General features: G+C 44.5%; 1 protein-coding gene across 27 annotated transcripts; it reads right to left on the reverse strand.

Moving 5' to 3' along the window:
- Positions 1-111: 111 nt before the first annotated feature.
- Positions 112-19,574, reverse strand: LOC118509285 (sodium- and chloride-dependent GABA transporter ine). Of its 27 annotated transcripts, none has more exons than XM_036049668.1 (11): positions 19,357-19,477; positions 12,331-13,018; positions 12,015-12,243; positions 6,487-6,674; positions 6,263-6,397; positions 2,464-2,686; positions 2,120-2,387; positions 1,711-2,052; positions 1,301-1,642; positions 1,057-1,233; positions 112-991 (listed from the first exon to the last, which is right to left on the reverse strand). In XM_036049668.1, the coding sequence occupies exons 2-11, from the start codon at positions 12,773-12,775 to the stop codon at positions 677-679; spliced, it is 2,664 nt and encodes an 887-aa protein (XP_035905561.1). In that variant the 5' UTR covers positions 12,776-13,018; positions 19,357-19,477; the 3' UTR covers positions 112-676. The 27 variants fall into 27 exon arrangements, with proteins under 27 accessions (XP_035905561.1, XP_035905556.1, XP_035905577.1 ...); XM_036049663.1 differs by having other exon boundaries at positions 571-991; positions 19,467-19,574; XM_036049684.1 differs by having other exon boundaries at positions 571-991; positions 12,331-13,013; positions 19,467-19,501.
- Between the last annotated feature and the right edge of the window lie 630 nt (positions 19,575-20,204).

Raw genomic sequence — 20,204 nt, forward strand, 5'->3', positions numbered from 1 at the left:
AAACATTTTCAAAATTACCTCTAGCATACTGGTTTTTAAACTGTCGTTTTTGGATACGATCTACTTAACCGCGTGCAAAAAACAATACAATGAGAATTAATACACCAAAACAACCATGTTTTTAGTACTCTGGTTTTATTACATTTAGAAACGAACCTAGCAAGCATTAACAATTATCGTACATCTCTTTCATTCGTCCAATTTTCCGATCGACTCGACTAACTTGGTTTGTCACAAAACGAACGATTTCGAAGTCTACACAACCGTTGACGGAGAGGAGGCAAGCTCTTGGAGCATACCCGATATTACATGCTAGGAAAGAAACTAGTAATGACCCTAACGCCAGACACTAAGCGCCCCTTGGACGTTCGCTGCCAAGAGAACACATGAACACGGCGATGAAACGATCCCTTTTCATCTTCGTTTCCCTTCCCGTTTCGTTTTAGCAAACGATATTAGACTACCCACTAATCGGTTAGGTGCGTTCGTTCCTATCACGATCACGGTAATGGTAACTAAGTGGTGACATTTCACTAAAATTATTGAGTTGTCTTTTATCCGCACGTGGGGTTGATTTGCAATTGCAAGCTTTTTTATAATGCTAAACGTTATCTAAAATTGTGTTTAAACTTTCAAATGTTACTGTGTACGGGGGTTGGCTTCACCGTTCGCCGAATCATCGCGCTTCACCGTTAGCGTTTGAATTCTGTGGACCATTGTTGGTGGGAGCGGTATTCGTGGTGCGCAGCATCGGCTCTTCTTGGGGATTCAGTTGTTGCGGTTGTTGTTGCTGCTGCTGCTGCTGCTGATGTTGCTGTGTGTAGTGCAAATGTCCCGGTGGAGGTGGCTGCAGAATTAGAGGTGCGCCGGACGTTGACTCGACGATTGCCATTTCCGGTCCCAGCTCTTCATCGGGGAAGTCATGATCGCAATGGTGTTCACCACATATCTTACACTCGTAAATGTTCGGCTTCAACGTGTTCAGCAGTTTCTGTCAAGCAGAAGATCAACTTTAATGCTTCTGAAAAAAATCTCAAATACGTTGCAAATACGTACCTGTCCAAATGTATCGCCTTCAGCACGAACAATCTGATAGACGGCATACGATGGAATGCAAACCAAAGAAGCGGAGGCTATTGTCCATCCAAGTCCGTGAGCCCAGCCCGGATAGTGATACTTTCCGTTATGATACGTTGGAGCTTCATAGTTGATCAAGCTAAATATCCACAACGACTGCAAAGTATGGAAACAACACCAAGTCAGCACCATTGTGTTTACTCTTCCTCCTAAAATCACTTACGATCAACAGCACTGGGACGGCGATTAGCAAACAGAACCGCAAATAAAACGATGGATAGCGTCCCGTCATTTGCTTCACATTCTTCGACAGACGATTTATACCATAGAACCAGGCGATCGCTATCGTCTCGAAGAAGGCCAGAAACATGATCGAAACCGAAGCCGCATAGTGATCGATCAGCTGGAAGAAGTATATTCCGCCCTGTATGAGATTGGGCAACCCGGCGAAGAACGACACGACGCACACGATCAGCACCAGCAGCTCATGGTAAACGAGCTTTCGTTTGATCCACCGAGGGAATCCATCCTGGATCGAGGTGACCACAACTTCTACGATCGCGAACTGAATATATGAGAGAACGTTAATTTCTTAAGCTGAAAGCTCTGTCCCATTCCTTCTATCTGACGTACCTGGCTATTCAAACCCAGACAGAGTAGCATGAAGAAGAACAACACGGCCCACAGCTGAGCGGCAGGCATTTTCGCTAGCGCCTGAGGATACACGACGAAGATCAATCCCGGACCACCGCTGATCACGTCCTCCACGGTAGTGCTCTGCTCCAGCGCTATGTTGCCGATGGTGGCAAATGCAAAGATACCGACCAGCAGGCTAGTGATGGCATTGACGAACGACACTGCCAGCGTGTCGTGAAGAATATTATTGTTGTACTTGTTGTAGCTGGCGAACGATATCATCGAACCAAACGCGATACCGATCGAGTTAAAGTTTTGAGCTGCTGCGTTGATCCAAACCTAGATTTCAAAGAAAAAGGTAATTAGAGCATTTTTCTTTAAAGATCCAACATCATTTCGTACTCACATTAGCTCGACCCAATTCTTCCCAATTTGGACGGAAGAAGTAGTGAAGACCTTTGTCCGCACCTTCCAGTGTCAGTGAGCGTCCCAGAAACACTACGATCAGCACAAACGGAAGAGTTGCCGTAAGGTAGCGAACCTTTGCCGATGATTTGATCGACTTCCAGATGGCAAAGTACACCAGAATCCAGGCACAGACCAGACACGCTACCAGTTCCCATCGCATCGCACCCGGATACTCGATACCGTGGCTGATTTGTAGGACTTTGTTTCTATTGGAAGAACGATGAAAACACAATACATATTAGGATCCATGATGGTTACTTTAGGTAGCTGATTATTACTTACTCGAAAAACTCCTCCGTCGGTGTGCGGGACATATCCGGGCGCGTCAGGTTGTGCTTCATGCGTTCCGGTATCCAGCAGTCGGGTGTGTTCCAGCGGTGCGAACAATCCGTCCACGGTAGCTCCGGCCGGAACGAGGTGAAGAAGTAGTAGATTGCATACGCAATGATCACACTGTAGTACGTGGACATCAGGAATGAAACGACCACACTCGCCAGACCGGTACCTGAAGCAGATGCACGAATGAGGTACATTTTGAGTGGGCAAAATGTCGAGACGATTCATTTAATATTTGAATCTTCATAATAAAGTTTGAGTTAAAATAGACTCAAATTTGACTTGCTATTAACTAACTAAATTTCACTCAAATCCTACATCTTAAAGACGTTCTACAATAGTGTTACCCAGTATTGAACGGTCTGTCAGCATTTAGTCATTTAGTTGTCGATGATTGTTGCAAAAATATTTTTTGTATCGTTTCAGCACATTCTGAGCCTTGGTGATCAGTTGTTCCTCCGTGTTGGATACATGATTGCATTGATCCAAAAATTATTTAAACCTCGAATGCTCTTCTATCAATAATGCGCCCTGATAAGGAGTTTTGTATGAAACATTGGAGTAGTACTTCTATAACCATGTCTCAAATATTATTATTCACGGTTTAGCGGATGTTACGATCCCTGGAGCCTGGAGTTTTACGATGATAGAACCAAAACTAAATTAAGCCTTGATTTACTCTTACAATTCTGCTCCCCAAGAAGGGTCCTACCTCACAGGCGAAAGAATCTAATCTAACCCATTTAATACCTGTTTCGTATTTCTCTAGACGTGTGTGGATGTTGTAAGGTTCGAAGCATCATCAGAAATTGCCTCACGTTTTCAGCCGTTTAAGTGAAATATAAAACTTCAAACAAATCTTCACTCTATCGAGCATAGCTGCTTCATATCATCTGATAATGCAATAAGACTTTGGCTGTATACAAAATGTATAATATAAATACTGGATGAGCACATCATTTACTGTTTTATTTGTCTATTAAGACTAATTAGTTAATGGTTTATAAAAGTTCTAACTACATTTTTCATTTAGCAAGTTTTTCTAAAATTACAAGCACTGGTGTTTTCGGGGCGGTCCGGTGGACGAGGCGACAGCGGTGCCGTTCTTCACACAGCAGGGATGAGGTCCAAATCACATCCATAACCAGACCACCTCCCCGCTGACTACTTTACTACGGGTAAAATCCAGTCACCAAAAGCCAGAAATGGCAGGCTGAGACCTTTCCAGGTTGTAGTGGAACCAAGATAGAAGAAGAGTTTTCTAGTCGGGCGGTCAGGTCCGGTGGTAGAGGTGGTTTTCATACAGCAGGACCGGGGATTAAATCCCATCCGGACCGTTCCCCCGTAGTGAGGATTGTCTGATTATCTAACTATACGGTATCATTCAGTCTAGTGAGTCAGAAATGGCAGGCATGGCCTTTAGATAGGTCGTTAGGCCAAGAAGAGAAAGAGGGTTTCTCTCTCTAGTGATACCAACAGCTAGAGACAACTTTTCGATAAAAAGATCATGCTGTTCATTTTAGCTGTATCAAATATGCAATAAATTAACTAAATCTATCCTACAATAGCAATTCACCACGAGTTTGCCACGTGCTCTTGCAAAGCTTATTAGTTATTCTATTTAATTATCGAGTATCTATTTGTCTCATTTCTATTCAACCAACAGATCGCACGTGCATGCCACCAGGTGCTCAACGATGAAAACAGACCCGTGTCGATCCGGTGCAACAAACAGTTGTGTGATGCAATTTCCAGTTAGAATGCACTTTTTTTTTCGCTCCCCAACGTGTACATAGGTGTACGCAAAAAGGCGGATTTGGATGACAATTGATAGGCATTGTTATGAAACGGCCAAACGATTCTAACCGGCCGGCCACATACGCGGCATAAAGCTACAGAGCGCGCTGATTACAGATGTGCCATTTTATTTCACCATACCGGTACGATCGTTACTGGTTGTGTAACCGGTCGTGCGTTATGTGTGCGGAAATGCATGCCACCCTAATTAATGCGTCCGATTGCAGTGTAATAAATCAAAACGCTTCGCCGTACCCGCGTCTCCCCATCCCAAAAGCGAATGAGGAATGCTATTAAATTATCATCAGAAAGCTTCTTTTTGGGATGCACCCTCAGAATGCTGGCAGAAGGCACTTCATTATAAATCAATTAATCGATGTAGGCAACTCTATCTGCGGGCTGAGTTTGCTGATGATCTAATCGTTAGAAAACGTGGTTTTTTTAAATTAATTTTAGTACGTTAAACCTGTTCCACCAATGTCTCTGCTACCAAGTGAGACTGTTCTGCGCTTTAGCTTCCTTCTGTCCCATCGCCTTAATACGGTAGTGTAACTAAAGTGGTATTTAAATTGTTCATGATTTATTGCGACAGCTTTCCCCGTAAATAGGGAGGGCACAAAACAATGCAAATAAGCATTTACAGCTGCTCGCTCTACGGTCCACGCGATCATGTCGGCCACCAGACCTGAAACGTTTCCATCGATCGCACCCTCCGTCGAACGCACTCGATTTGCTATGCATTATTTATCAATCAAGATATGAGCGCGACACACGCTCGATCGGCTTAGGGTGCTAATGAATGATTTATTCGTCGCATGATCGCCATCTTGTAAAACTTAAACTGGGCGGTCCAACGATATCGCGAGCTGGGTTTCTTCTGTAACTAATTATTTTCTTCTTCTCACTCTCTCCCTTCGCAGTGAATGAGGACCGGGTGCCAAGCTGTCTGCGTCCGTAAACGTTGACGTTGCTCATGATTAAGCACCGATTATGCTAAACCAGAGTAGTGCTAAACACCCGCCCATACCAGCCCCCATACTCTTTCTCTCAAACGAGTTGAGCTAAACGGTAAATGATTAATGATTGACACTTCATTCACTTGAGCGGTAAAGCGCATGTGTTTGAGCGAAACACCTCTCACAACACTCTATTTAAACGCCACAAACGAGTGCCCTGCTAAGAGGGAGCTGCAAGTCATTAGCATAAATAAATGCGACATCGTCACGACAGCTAAATTGACTACCGTGAAGCAGCCGGGTGCATCAGGGTGCATTAAGCTGCATTTGAGCAGTGAAACAAGGGTGTTGATGTTTGCAATTCTTCTTCCTCACTGAAGGTGTTGACAAAGGCTGATCGATGATGCTCCTGTCAAGTGGTAAGTATGTGATTTCGTCCAAATCAAAATCGAGTCGAATGTTTAAAAAAGATGTTAAAACACAGTGAAGCAAACCGGGAGAGGGCTAGCGCATTATTAATTGATTGCTGTAATCCATTAGCAAATGGGAGTCACGATCCGAGCAGGAAGCCCTCGATGCAAACATTTCTTGTCTCGCGCCTACAGTTCCAACGGGGAGGTGGGATACAGTCGAGATTTATGACCCAACTGACCTCGGTCTCGGCCGAACAGACAGAATGAGCACTGAACTCCCCGTGTTCATTAGAGCCGGTTTATTCTGCCGCGTGTCATTAATGAATTTCATCCATTCATTCACAATTTACAGTTTTCCTCTCCACGGCGCACGGCTGCTTGTTTCATTCACAGAGGCGGCAGCAATATTTTTTACGTAACTAAACATTTGTTGACAGCATGTGCTTAATTGGCCATTTTAATGCATTTGTTTAGGCAGATTTTAAAGGTTAGAAACAATTGAGCGCCCTGCAACAAATGACTTGCCCTACGGTGAGGGCTGCAAGCGACGAACCCTCTATTGTTGTATATCTCACGTACCTTTAAACAGCGGGCAGAGCTGACCAAGTGCACCGATCGGTCCGCGGCCCGTATACTGACCGACGGCAAGCTCCATGAACAGCATGGGAATTCCACAGATTAGCAGAATGATGAAATAGGGCACCAGAAATACGCCTGCAAAGGGGGGATTAGCGGACCGGGAGGGCCCGGAGTATTATCGGTATATGATTTTTATACTCCTCTGGATCAAAGTCACTACTTACCTCCACCGCTTTTATAACACAGATACGGAAATCGCCACACGTTACCCAGACCGACCGAGTATCCGATGCAGGCAAGCACAAACTGCATCTTGTTCGCCCAGTGCTGCTTGCGCGGTTTGAGATTATCGAGATCGGAATCGTCCGACAGGCCGCCGTAGCTTTCGTTCTCGTACGTTTCATCGGGTGGGCTGTAATGGTGAAAGAAAATTATTTTTCCCTATATGCCCTGAGTGCATCACGAGTTTTTGTTAATAACAAAGCTTAAGCAAGCGATTCGTCTAGACTGTCTGTCAACAAAATATTCATTATCTTGCTGAACAGTCTGGTGCTAATTTTTTTACTGATCTTCTGTTTGTCACTTCATCTGATTTATTTGGTCTTATTAACAATTGGTTATCTTCCACCTCTCGATCGGTCGACAGGGACACTTTTTAGCATCACAATTCTAACAGTTAAACACTTTGAAAAGGGCTTAAATATGGGCATAAACGAGCAACATTAGCCTAATAAACAGCGCCCACTAGAACGGCCAGCATATCAGCTTCCCTCGCTGATAGGTGTCAACAGATTTCCTGTTATCACTTAACCAAAAACGGAAATGTTACCATTATTTTTTCTTCTCGTTCGCCTTCAACATTCAAAGCTACTTCCTGATCTTCAGACAGCATAATGTGCTTTAGTTTTGTTTGTTAAGCGTTTTTGTCCTCTGTTGTGGAAGCTGATTATCATCGTTCATATCGGTCGCACGAGCGCAAACGATACGGGCAAGGTTACGGAGGTACATCGACTGAGCTGGATGTAAGTTTTTTACTCAACAAAATCACAGTTGATCGTGTATCAACATTCCGCTGCTCGTTTGCATGCTAACAGAGGTGCTAATCGATCGATCTTGGTAGCACGATCGACGGAAGGAATCACACGATCATTATCATGGTCACCAAGGATGGGCCCGAAATGTTTCTGGGGATCTATTTTTGACATGGCTGAAGGATAGTATTTACTCGCTATTATTTGTAGAAGTATCGGTATGAGCAATATTTATCGAACGATTACTAAATTGAATAGTTATTTTTCAACTCTTACGACGAAACCTTATTCCAAACGCCAGAACTTCATCAACGATAGCCAGACTAATTGATGACTCTGGGTACGGAAGTAGGCGATCATCGTGACAAATGAATACGATCGAAATTGAGCGCGATCAAATGTACAACGGATCCGGAATGGCAGGAAGTGGTTGAGTAAGGTCGGCCCGTGTTGAAATGATACGAGTAGACCTCGGACTGTTGCGGTTTGTGGAATGTGGCGGCTCGACGGATTAGCGATCATGTTCACTCATGTTTTCACTAGAAAAAAATTCAACTACTTATCTGCTGTGTAATACTCCACACACATAGACAAGACGCATTCCCTATGCTGACTCCCCTAAATAATGAAGATCAAGCGTTTCGCGCTCATCTAATCTTAATCCATCGTGAAGAGATAGTCATAAACCTGTACGAAACACATCTGGACCACATATCGTAGACTTCCTTTCAACGAACTTTTTAAAAGAATACCACCACGTGACTGGACAAGGTTTATTACTTAAAGTTCCTCCCAATATTTTTACCCAAGAAACTAGAAGCTCTCACTTACTCTCCAATAAATCGTCGCATCATAACTGGACTGTTTGGATAGCTCGGCATCGACGTCATCAGAGGCGTTCTATCCGTCGTTCCTACCACTCCATTCAAAGAAACCGGCACCTTCAACGAATGAGAATCCATTTTCTCGACTCCATGAGCGGAAGGATCATGGTTTGCACTTTGTACACTCATTTTGTTCACCGTTTAGTGGATACTTTCTTTGCGGATTACTAACTACACTCCAATCACCATATTCACCGTAAATTGTACCCCGTAAATTGTCAATAACCAGAGCTAAAACCTTGCTCGAAAACTTTAAGCTCCGCTAATCCCTGAGACGAGTGGAGCACGAGTAACACAAAACCACTAGTACGGATACAGCTAAGACCCTTGATCCTTTCGAACTGGATCAAGCGATGCGATTCGTACCGGTTCACGTTCCGGATCGTACTGAGTGATCTTAGCTGGCCCGTGGCAACATCCGTCAGGAGCTGTCGGGCTTTTCTGTCAACACCGACAGCAGCCACCGTCCGATCTACGTCATATCAGGGCAGGTGATAATCGTCTGTGGCAACACTGTCCCGGCCGGGTAGGGGGAAACAGATAGCCCGAACGGTTGTCTGATGATACAGTTTGATACACAGCAATGCAAGTAAAGTGCTACGATTTTTGGTATTATCAATTGCAATTCAAATAGCCAAAGATATTGAATAGTCCTTGATTATTTGATTGAAAATTAAATGATATTGAGGTGTATTTGATTTTACTTCGAGAGTTTATATTTTATCAATTGAGTTTCTAACCCAGAAAAGAGCTATTTATGATGAAATTCTATTCATAAATTTCTCCATTAAACATAATGATTCTAAAAAGCATTCCAGTCTTTCCATAAGCGCTCTCTGTTATTACTAGCGCTTGCATGGCAATGCCTTATCGCTTTATATCCGATATTTATCATCTCACCGGACACTTTAATCGTCTCCAGAGCAAACTCCACAATCAACAACAACCGGGGCGAGGAATGAATGCGAGTCGCGGTATCTACCACGGCGGCAACGTCAAGTACACGTTTGCACACAAGACAGGCTAATGGTGGAGATAGTTTATGACGATGGTCAAATATTTGTTCACCAAATTCACGGCCTTCCCGGGAGCGACCGGTGGCCGAGATGATTCGTGTGCCTTTTTTTAATGGAGCATCGGAACACGTACTTCACACACACACATTCGCATACGCACGTACGCAAACACACTCGCAACGAGATAATGAGTTTAGTGTTTTATTCCAGGGGAAAGGCCTATTTGAATTAATGGCATATCATAAGGATGTTTGCCGGGAGAGTTTAATAGCTTGGAAGCAGTGGTGTGGCATTGTCGGCAATTATGTGGTTAGCTCTTGTTGGTATAATTGATTGTCCTTCCTGTTCTAGTTAGAAATACCGGCCGTTTAGGTCTCTATTAAATGGGACAGCTTGATTATGGCGAGATTGTTGCGTACAATCATAAATAACAGTTGAATAGTCTTTGGTTAGTACTGAATAAGTATAAAAGTTTTGAAAACCCGGCGTCTCCACCAACTCAGCCATTGGACGGCCATTACAAAATTTTGACCTGAGGTTTCCATTTCATATAATAGATTATTTTTAGCGGAAATAAGATTTCCAACAATTAAACATAGAATGCAAGATTATATGAATCAAATCCCTGTAATTCGTATTATTTGTATTACTTTTGGCTCCACAAGCTCGAGAGGCCTTGGCCTGCCATTTCTGGTTTCCTTGGCTTGATACAGCCATAGCAGGATAGTAAGTCCAACTAACATTGTGTTTATAATTTATAATCTGTAGTAAGCTGTAGTTTAGTTCATATCTATGAAATGATAAATCACAATAATGCTTATATACGTTTTGAGCACTTCAAAGCTATATTTAGGAGAATTATTCCATAAGATATACCCCTGACTAAATTAAGTCGATATTAAATAAATATAAAGGGGCGGTTGGAGCGGTCTGGTGGCCGAGGCGACAACGGCGCCAGCCTGCACACGGCATTACCGAGGCTTTAAATCCCATCCAGACCGCCTCCCCGTTCGCAGAGCTAACTACTTTGCTTCGGATAAAATCAAGTCACAGAAAGCCAGAAACGGCAGGCCGAGACCCCTTGAGGTTGTGTTTGATAAAATTTTGAAGAGCTTTCCCAAGATTCCAAAGATTTCCTAAGATTTTGGCTATCGTTATTCTCTTTAGCTAAATGACTTGTTTTAGGTAAGTCCTAAACAAGGTTTTAGGGAGGTTAAGGTGCAGGTAAGGCCAGTCAGACAAATTCATACCATGGAGCTGGATTGTCAGTTCTTGCACGTCTTGGTCCGGCTGATATTAGATACCCGGTTCTGTAAGGTGACAGACCGAAGCCTCACTTCCTCACTACGATTTTATATTAAAGTTTTATACGAGAGTAGTACTGGATAACATTTCTACAAGCGAAGTGTCTGGTTTGAATGAGGTACTTCAATAAAAAAAACATGTAAGTTTTGTAAAAAATACTCTCATTTTCATCAAATAATTGAAAAGTAGCATAATATACTATCCAGTGGTCTAACTTTGAACAAGCGTTGGAACGGATTTCTGAGCTCTCATTAACCTGAATAGCCTATAAAAATACCAAGATAGTATGAATACAAATGTTACACCATTTTATGGTTTATAAATCACCAAATTCCATCCTGTTAAATTCCTAAGACGGTTTACAACCACACCACTTTTCGCACAGCCTTCACCCTTGCTTCAACATTCGCAATAAACGCAATTTGCAAACCTAACTAATCCTCCGGTCCCGGTGTCACCGTACCGGTCCGGCAGGGAAGCGGAGCTAATCGAACATAATGCCCGTGCCATCCCCTATGATAACAATTTCCTCAATTGAATGCCGTCGTTTACTGGCTGGAATGGATTAGAACCATCCATCCCGGCTGGACCGGCTAACCACGCACCTCCGAACGTACAAAAATCCGTGCAAACCGAAAGAATGGACTGGACAACACCATCGCTGAACGTGTCCATCTACTTTCAACCGGTACCAATTTAATCCGCATAATTCACCGTCCGAGCCGGAGAGTTGACCTCATTCCGCACGCGCACGACCGGTCCACTTTTCTAAAACCGTCGGCCAACACGGGTGACGTGCGCGTAAATGTGGGTTGACAAATTTAAGCATTCATATCAGACTGCAGCAACGCGCGCATTATGACGGTGACATGAGATTGGGCTTGAGGCTGCGGTGGCTAGCTAGCACACATTTCAAAGATGCATCACTGTCAGCTGCCGCCTCTGGATTCAACCCCATCGTGCCTTATATAAACGGGCACTTGTGGTAAACCGCAGAGCCGCGTACAGGGGCACGGTAATTGCAACCGTTTGGCTTCGTGTTCGTGTGTGAATTCCAGCCCGTTCGAAGCTACCTTGAACTCCAGTGTGCGCTCCAGTCGAACTCTTCCAGATAAGTCTTCAACTACGCCGGGAAGAGTTCTTTAACAACTTCTCCAATATAGCCCACAATGTCAAAAGCAACAAAAAAAGGGGCTAATTCAATTCCCTTTCATTATACGGCCGAATTGCGCAATTTAATAACGCACGATCTAGATATCCCGGCCTACTAAACCAGATGTACTACCTTGCCGCGGGACGCTTTACATCCAATTGACGCACGATCGCGTGTCCGTACGTTAATCACTTTCCCTTGAATCTCCTGCGGACCTTTTATTAGCGTACCATTCAACCCCCGTGTCGATTGTCGGGAGGATTCGCCCAATTGAATAATTCTTCAGCTCCCAGCTCTGCCGGGTCGAAGCGAGATAAAAATCTATGCTCTCTTACAGTTAATGTCCACTTTGGAGACACTTACGTCGGTGGGTTGATCATGGTGAGCAGCTCGTTCGGGGAGTTCGGTACCCTTCGGATCACCATTCGCCGCCCATCGGTGGATCCCATGCCGATTGACGCAAGCGATCGGATCGAGGTGGCGTCGGAGAATAGCCGCGGCGTACCACCGACATCGCTGAATATGTACGAACCACTCCGAACGATCGTGGTTTGGTTCTGTTGTGCATTCGCCAGCCCCTGTGGATCATTCGCTGTGGAAGAGTAGAGTATTGTAAACATTTAGTTTAATTCGCACCGAAGAGATCTAGAAGAGTACGTCCTCCCCAAACTGCCCTTACCTGATCGGACTGATCGGAGACTGTTGAAGTATTTCGGCTTCAGATACGAACCAACCGGAGCCGTTGGAACTGTGATCGAGCTCGGTCCGCTAGACATCGAACCCTCGCCAGGCTCAACCTTCACACCACTTGTTCCCGGATTCCCGCCACCCGTTCCACCACTCGGGCCCGCTGCCGTCCCACCGGGATCAGCTCCTCCCGTTTGGCATGGTACGATCACAAACTTGCGCCCGCTTGGTCCAACCGTCGGCAGCAGTGCCTTCGTTTCCTCACTACCGGACGTGCTCGCCACATTCGCCGGGCTGTTGGAACTGTTGCTGTTGAGCTTGTTCTGCTGCCGGTAGTTACTGTTAATCGCACTGTAATGCAGATCGTTGATGGGACGCCGATTGGGAATTGGGTTCACTGCTTGAATTTCGACCTGATTTTGCTCCTGCGAATCCATTGTACCACACGTGCGGAGCGAAGGAACTGTTGCAACACGATACGATCACTACGATGCTACTTTCCCCTTCAAATCTTCACTGATCTTTTTTCTTATCACAGCACTGATTGATCCCTCACGCATTGAGTTCGATCGATAATACACTCACGGGCCGTTATCAGCATTATTTCCTTTCGCGGTGGCTGTCCTGCTGTCGCTGTAGATTTTTAGACCCAAAACAGCTCGCTAAACACTTTAACTACACTAAACACCAAATGCACACAATAAATAAGATTGGCCGTTGGCGCACTCGAATAATTTACACACCATTTCTTCAACACCCACCGCAAACACGCACGAGGTAATAAACTGTACCAAGATTCTTCCGCCGTACGTTTGTAGCAATAAGTTTAACGGAAATCGTTCTATTTTAGCACAGTTTCTGTTTGGCATGCTGGGTCGGGTGCTAAAAATAGCTCAACATAAATCGTCATCCTTTCCTTAACCAAAAACATTAACAAAACACTAAACCATACATAATGTGCAGACAAAATCTTGCTTCTCCTCTTTTGCGTACCACAACAAACACTCTCTAACATAACAGTCGAATAGTCGAATGCGGTTCCGTTCGTCCACACATTTGGCCACCGGCGCTACGCAACCTTCTTTGGCTCCGCTCTGCCAGGGTACATAAAATTCTTTGCGCAGGGCGATCGTAAATCAGCGCCACAAATCCTTCTCAAACGATCCTCAAAACAACCAAACCATCGGCTCGAAAGACACGCCGAAGAAATTGCTGGGCGAATGGGCGAAGTATTAGCGATTTTTACGAGTATCTATTACCGGCTCTTAAATTGATACTCTCGCGCGGGTGAAGTAAATAATGTGGGAAAACAATGTACTAGGACATGATTACAGTTATGTGCCGCGTGAGTTGTGAAGTTCGGGAAATTGAGAGCATTATTCGAAAGGGGGTGGGATATTTATTGCGCTGCTTGGGATTTATTTTGTGAATCCTATTTTATTCAATTGTGATTCAAATCGTCTTAGTTTTACTTGAAATAATCAAATTCAAATCAATCTATTCTTCCGCTTCTCAATGGCCATTGTGATCGTCTTCAACCCTGAGTTCTGACGATCCAAGTCTTACGAAGGTTAGTGGTAAAAGAAATTGAAATTCTTCTTGCTTTTATGATCACTTGCCAGCGAATGACTCACCCAGACACTCTCCTCCCAGTTCCACCCTCCTACCGAACATGCCGAACATGAATTTGTTATTGGGAAACTGTCTCTCTCGCACCGTCCGATCACCGTCATAAAACACGAAGCTAAATTGGTGTGAAATACAAAGTCTTCCCAAACAAACCCCCCGACCCAGAGACCAGAGACCCGCCGAAAACGATTTCACGACCAGCTGTACCACACACGTTGCTGCGTTCTGGCGATCCTCACCGGAATGGGAGTGATCACCATGCTTGACACCGTTGTTGAACACATGCCAAACATGACGGCTGTGATGGCGATCGCTTCTGGGGGCAACCAAACTGCGTCCATATGACACAACGCGTCTCGTAGCTGCAGCAAAATGAAAAAAAGAAAACCACTCGGAAGTTGTCCCGAGTACCATCCCGTGTCGCGTGTTGTTCCGGATCGCTGTTTACAAACACAAACAGCCGGGCTCGCAAGGGACTGAGCGCAAGTTGTGACGTTGGGTTTTCACAGCAAACACTGGTTATTGCACAGCGGCCGAAACTCCCTGCTACCCCCCAACATTCGTATTCGGTACGGTTTCCCTAATCTAAGGACAGTCGGAGTGAACCACAACTGTCGGTAAGGTATTCCTGGGGCGATCCATCGGCCACTGATAAGATTTAAAGCACTCAAACTCAAAGGGCACGTGAATCCCATCGCCAACGGCATTGAGGCATGACGGTGTGTGTGTATGTGGTGTATGTCTTCACCTATTCCGCATATGATCGGTGTTGGCGTTTGATGGACAGTTGACCGGTAACATGCCGAACGCTTCCTGCGCATGAGCTCACCGCATCGGGACGGACGGTTTGATTCATTGCTTGGCACACTTTCCTGCAGCTCGCCAGAACGGCTGCGCTTATCAAATGCGGTGCTATTACGTAAAAAATAAAATAACACTTGCTGGAATCCGCGTCCAGGTCAGACTGCTATCTACACAAACGATGCCATTTGCTAGCGCATCTCGAGAGGATTATTAACAATAAAGGGCGAGCTGTTTTTACAACACCTCTAAAGGTTCACCTTCGTTTTAAATCCTAAGACGCACACGGGATGTAATAAAGGTTGAATGCTTTATGGTGTTTTTGTTTAAGTTTTATAGTGTTTGAACACTAATTGAAGTTGAGGGTTTAATTATGCTGATGCTATTAGGAGTTTTGTTCCAACAAGACTGAAGGGACTTTAGAGTTACCCACAATGGTAATAATCGATCTAACCCTAGTGTTCATAAACTGGACATTATTCAAGTAGAGATATTTAAGTCCTCCTTCTACTTCTCCTTAAAAAAAAGACGAAGAAAGAATTGTCTCATATCAGAAATCCAATCCCACATTAAACCCATGAACTTTTCGTCCAAAAGATCCAGTTGATCTGATGGGATAGACAAACTAAGTTCGAGCTTTAAACTATCCCCGGGTTCAATGTTTCATAAGTCCTCTAGATCATTTTCCTGTTCGCTGGACTGCATAAATGGTAGTCCTCTCAAGATTTTAGAGCGTTGAGAGAAAAAAGGACCATCTTTTAGATTTTCGCGTCAATTTGGGTTATAGATTATAATTTTGTGTATGTTACTCTTCTCAGAGAGTCTTTGGTCTAAAATGCGTACATATTGAACAAGGGTCTAGAAGGATTTTCAGAAAATAACTTGCAACAATTTCTTTGATTATCTATTCTAAAAAAATAGTAAGCAACATATATGCCAATTTTTCTTCTTGACATGGAAAATAAGGTTGACAAACTTAATCTTCTTCTTCTGTGACAATACAACTTCGAAAGGTCCTTCCGTCTGCCAATTCTGCCTTTCTGTGACTTGATTTTACCCGAATTTGAGCACCAGTCCTGCCGCAGTCTGAGTCGTTCCCTCATAGTGAGGACTAACTATCCATCTATGCGGTATCAATATGTCTAGTAAGAGAGAAATGGCAGGCATGACGAAGGTCAAGAAAGAAGAAGAAGACCGGCGATGGTATCGCCTCAGCCAGAGGACCGCCCTAAGCTTGATTTCTTCTATTACTTGAGTACTTGAGGAAAAAACTCATAACAGGGACCTTATAGAAGAATTCATCTTCCTTGCGTCAGCATAGACCGAAAATAGGCAGTCTCATCTTCTTCATTCATATTAGTTTGGAATGAGTGGACTCTTTAAGTTATCTTAGGAACAATCTGTAGGTTTAGGTTAGCTCCATAGGATGTGACTTCCGATTCCTACAGGATACTTGGACATAAGAGGAGGAATTTATCATTTTTAAAACTCCTTAAAAAATAGATCTATAATCATTCTAGGTTGCTCTAGATCTGTTAGCTTGTGTTGATATTCCTGTTGAAATAGCCTCTTCTGCCACAATTTCCTCCCAAAACAGTTCAGACAATCTCCTGAGGCATTCGTGCCCCACTGAACACTAATCAACCCACTGTTTATTTCAAATTACTTATCGGCTACTGATTATAATTCACCTTACTTTATAGCCTCCCAAAAAAAACCGCCAGTAACCGCACTAATTATATGTTGCAAAACACGTGCGACAACGCCTTACCCCGATATGAGATACTGTATCGATAAAAATATTCTTCCACAGAAACTCTTTACCAACCACACACAAACACCAACCTTTAACTGCGTGTTGGTGTTTGAATGTTTGAAAAAAAAACCCCCCGGCGTGGTTGTTGTGGTGGTTCGTAATAGCTCAAAGACAATCTTTCCGTCACTAGGCCGTCAGATCCATCAGGTCGGGTTCGAGCCGTGTCAAGTTCGGTGGTGACCACCGCATGCTTTTCCGCAACCGCAACCGAACACCAATCAACGCTATCCGCGGCAGTAGCGCGACACCGTTCCGCCATAACAATGGCCAAAGCGGCCGCAGCAGAAGAGATTGGCTAATTTTAGAATGTCTTTAGGTAAAACAGACCAAAATCGACCCAAGGAAGCGAGGAAAAGTGTGCGCGTGTGTGTGTGTTTTTAAGCGAAATACAATGCCTTTCACGTTGTGCGCTGGTGGGAAATGGGAGAGCTCGAGGGGACAAAAGCGCTATCAATGTCCCGGACCAGACAGTTTTTTTTGCTATGTCCCGCATCCGCATATAATCATGGTTTCAGTTACGGATACTTCAAGGCACGGATAAACTGGCAAAAACTAACCCATTGCTGTTTGGAGCGGTCCTGGTACAGGTGGGCATACCCGGTGCATGGTCTTGCATGGTCGTCGTTATGCGGTGGGCCTCGCAAGTGGCTTCGGCTGATAAGAACACTCCTCAGCGATAACCTGCGATAAGTGTGACACTGAAGACTTTTAATTGAATCACACTCTTCACATACCCAGAGCCGGACGGTCGCTGAGCTTGATCAACATTTGATTTTGAGCGTGATGGTGCGTCCTCAGACATTGGAAGTCATTTTGAAGCTAGCAAGTTCTTCAAAGATATAGTTCTAATGGGTTCCCTATCTTCAAAGTTTCTCTGGATGCCGTTGAAACCGGCTGATCAGATCTGGACCACATGGCCGGTGACTGGACAGTTTGGAATTAAAGTTCGCATTAATCTTGGGCCCCCTCAACACGCGAGCTCGATAGTGGCAAACACCGGATCAGTACCGTACCCGCCCAAACAAACGCAGACACACACACACACTCAGATCAAACGAGGAAGAAGAAGCACCATTAATTAGAACATTGCTGCTGATGACATGACGCGGTGGTGTAACTATTCTACCACCCTCGTTCAACCCCCGTAAAACCTCCACATGTTCCACATGCTGTCCGGCCGGTCCGATGTCACTGTTGTGCACGATGATGATGATGATGATGATGAGGTTGTAAGAATAGTCGGACTCTGTCTGCGCTTCCTGCAACCGTTCCACGGCGGCCCCAACACATGCACCTTTGTAAAACAAATACTCGCTGGTCACTAATTTTCATGCCATAATTGACATTAATTTATACATCGGTACACACTCGGCTGGCAGTCGGCGATGCGCATTTGATACTGTGATACGCTTATATGACTTCCCATACTTTAGCACACTGTGTTATGCATCTCTTGATCACCTTTATCCAGATAGGCACCGTAGCACTTTTCACCACCGATCTTCCCAATTTCCTTGTCAAATTTTAACACCCAACAGAGGAAGATCTACCTACCCCGAAGATTTTGATCTATTCTGTTTGGCTTCAATGTTGCCTGTTTTCCCCTCACTACACACTGCAACAATCATCGTTTGATGCTTCCTATTTTTATGAACCTTGTTTTCAACACCTTTTTTATCCTTGCTCACATACACAATCCCCGTTCTGAGGTTTGCCGGGGGTTTTTTAAATTTTGATTTCACTTTTCCGAACATTTCTCCTTCCCCCTTCGCATCTCACTTTCAATTGTCACATACGCACGCGCACGCTAATCACACGCACACCCGCACACGCACAGGCCTAATTTTTTCCCGAACCATTCACTCGTGGGGGTGTGTGCGTCTGAGATGTCCGCGGTGACACAATGTCATGCCATCATCTTGGCCCGCATCACGAAGACTGACCGACGCGATCAGCCGTCCGTCAGCTCGGACTGTGATGGACATCGACGGACCGTACGACCGTGAAATCGGAACCCATCGCGATGATAATCGGCGCACGCATGCACAGGAAGCAAAAAAAAAGGGAATGACAAAAACAAAAGGAGAATGAAATGAAAATATCTCTCCCGATTGTTTTCGGAGAGACAATCTAAGAGGACGCGACTGAGACACACTTTCACAACAACAAAACCCCCTGGCTGGACCCGAGTTTCGTATTGGTAGGAAATCTTTCGACTACCTGTTGATGGCACGAGTCGGACACGGTTTTAAGGATCGTGCCGTAACAATTCACACACGGCCGATGGAGCTCTTAATGGCTTTCTGCCATCAGACACTAACGGACACCTGAACTTGACGGTTTAGTAGGGGAAAAAATTAAGGAAAGAACCGGTTCACACACACGCGCGCCACTGTATCAGGTGAGCCTACTGCCGGCAGCTACTGCAATTCTGCCATCACACACGAGACTGCAGAGTGTTTCTATCTAATCGAAACCTGGCGAAAACCTTACCGCGGGCCACCTTATCAATGCTCTAGGCCGACGTTTGACTCATACTGGAACGGTTTTGGGTGAGAAAAAGACGTCTCGCTTATCGGAAGGCACAAGGTAAGGGCGTCCGATGACAGCTACGGCAAGATATCGGACAACCCTTCTGCACGGGTTCTTATCATGCACTGTGTGCCGTGTAAGCCGCGGTGGTTTCACTATTTTAACGAGCTCCCACCAGTAACGACCCTTTCATTGGCAACTGTAAACTGTTACTAAACAGAATCTAACAATAACACACACACGATTTATGGATCAACCCTTCAAACAGCGCACTCGCGTTCCGATACACGTTCGGTCCCGTGCTTTCGCTGCTGGATGGCGGCTGCTTGCTACTACTGCGATCGACTTACCGCCAACGACTAGCCGCAACGGAGACAGCCGACCAAGTGTGCACCATCGCTCCAAACCGTACCGGTGGAAGCTACTCATCGCGTCACAATCGCGCCATCGGGATCCACATCATTCTCACGAATCCGGACACTGCGCGAGAGTGCCGCGGGCGACCAATTGTCTTTCAGCTGAATGGGGGGGAGTTGTATTCGTTTTAGGATGCTGGATGGATAGATATGTCATCAAATATTAGTTTTTAATTCTATATTATATCAATAATTATTTGGATCGATTTACTTTGGCGCTGAAGATTTGCTTAAAGCTAGCAAACATTTGAAATGACAGTTACGAGCTATACAGAATCTCAATCATCTGGAGACGTTCTTTTTTTTCGAGCGTCACTGTAATGACACATGATCTGATTAGTGGTTTTCTCCCGATCACTCTCTAGTGTTTAGGCGTCTCTCGTTCTAAAGCTGTCTGTTGCACCCTGCTATGCTGGTTGATGTTGTATGATGTTCTGTTTACATGATTCTCTCGCACGATCACGGCATTTTCGCTCCGACTGATTCTCTCTAGCAATGGAAAAAACTTCATAATCGATCATGCTAATACTTTTGTATAAAAAAAAAATTTATAAACAAAATGCCGCAAAAATGATAGTAAAAAATAAATAACAAAAATGAAAGATTAATATTGATTTAAATTTCATTAATTATCTCGCCTTTTTAAATGCAGCTGTGAGTGATTGTTAATCG

Source organism: Anopheles stephensi, chromosome 3 (assembly GCF_013141755.1).
Source record: "Anopheles stephensi strain Indian chromosome 3, UCI_ANSTEP_V1.0, whole genome shotgun sequence".
NCBI lineage: Eukaryota > Metazoa > Arthropoda > Insecta > Diptera > Culicidae > Anopheles > Anopheles stephensi.

Bases quoted from the DNA above. Each gene is read 5' to 3' on its own strand.
- LOC118509285 (XM_036049668.1), bottom strand. From the start codon at position 12,775: ATGGATTCGCAGGAGCAAAATCAGGTCGAAATTCAAGCAGTGAACCCA. The intron at 12,244-12,330 runs GTAAGGGCAGTT...ACTCTTCCACAG, and splicing joins TCTCCGATCAGTCCGATCAG to CGAATGATCCACAGGGGCTG. The intron at 2,687-6,262 runs GTACGTGAGATA...CATCTGCTTCAG, and splicing joins GCTCTGCCCGCTGTTTAAAG to GTACCGGTCTGGCGAGTGTG.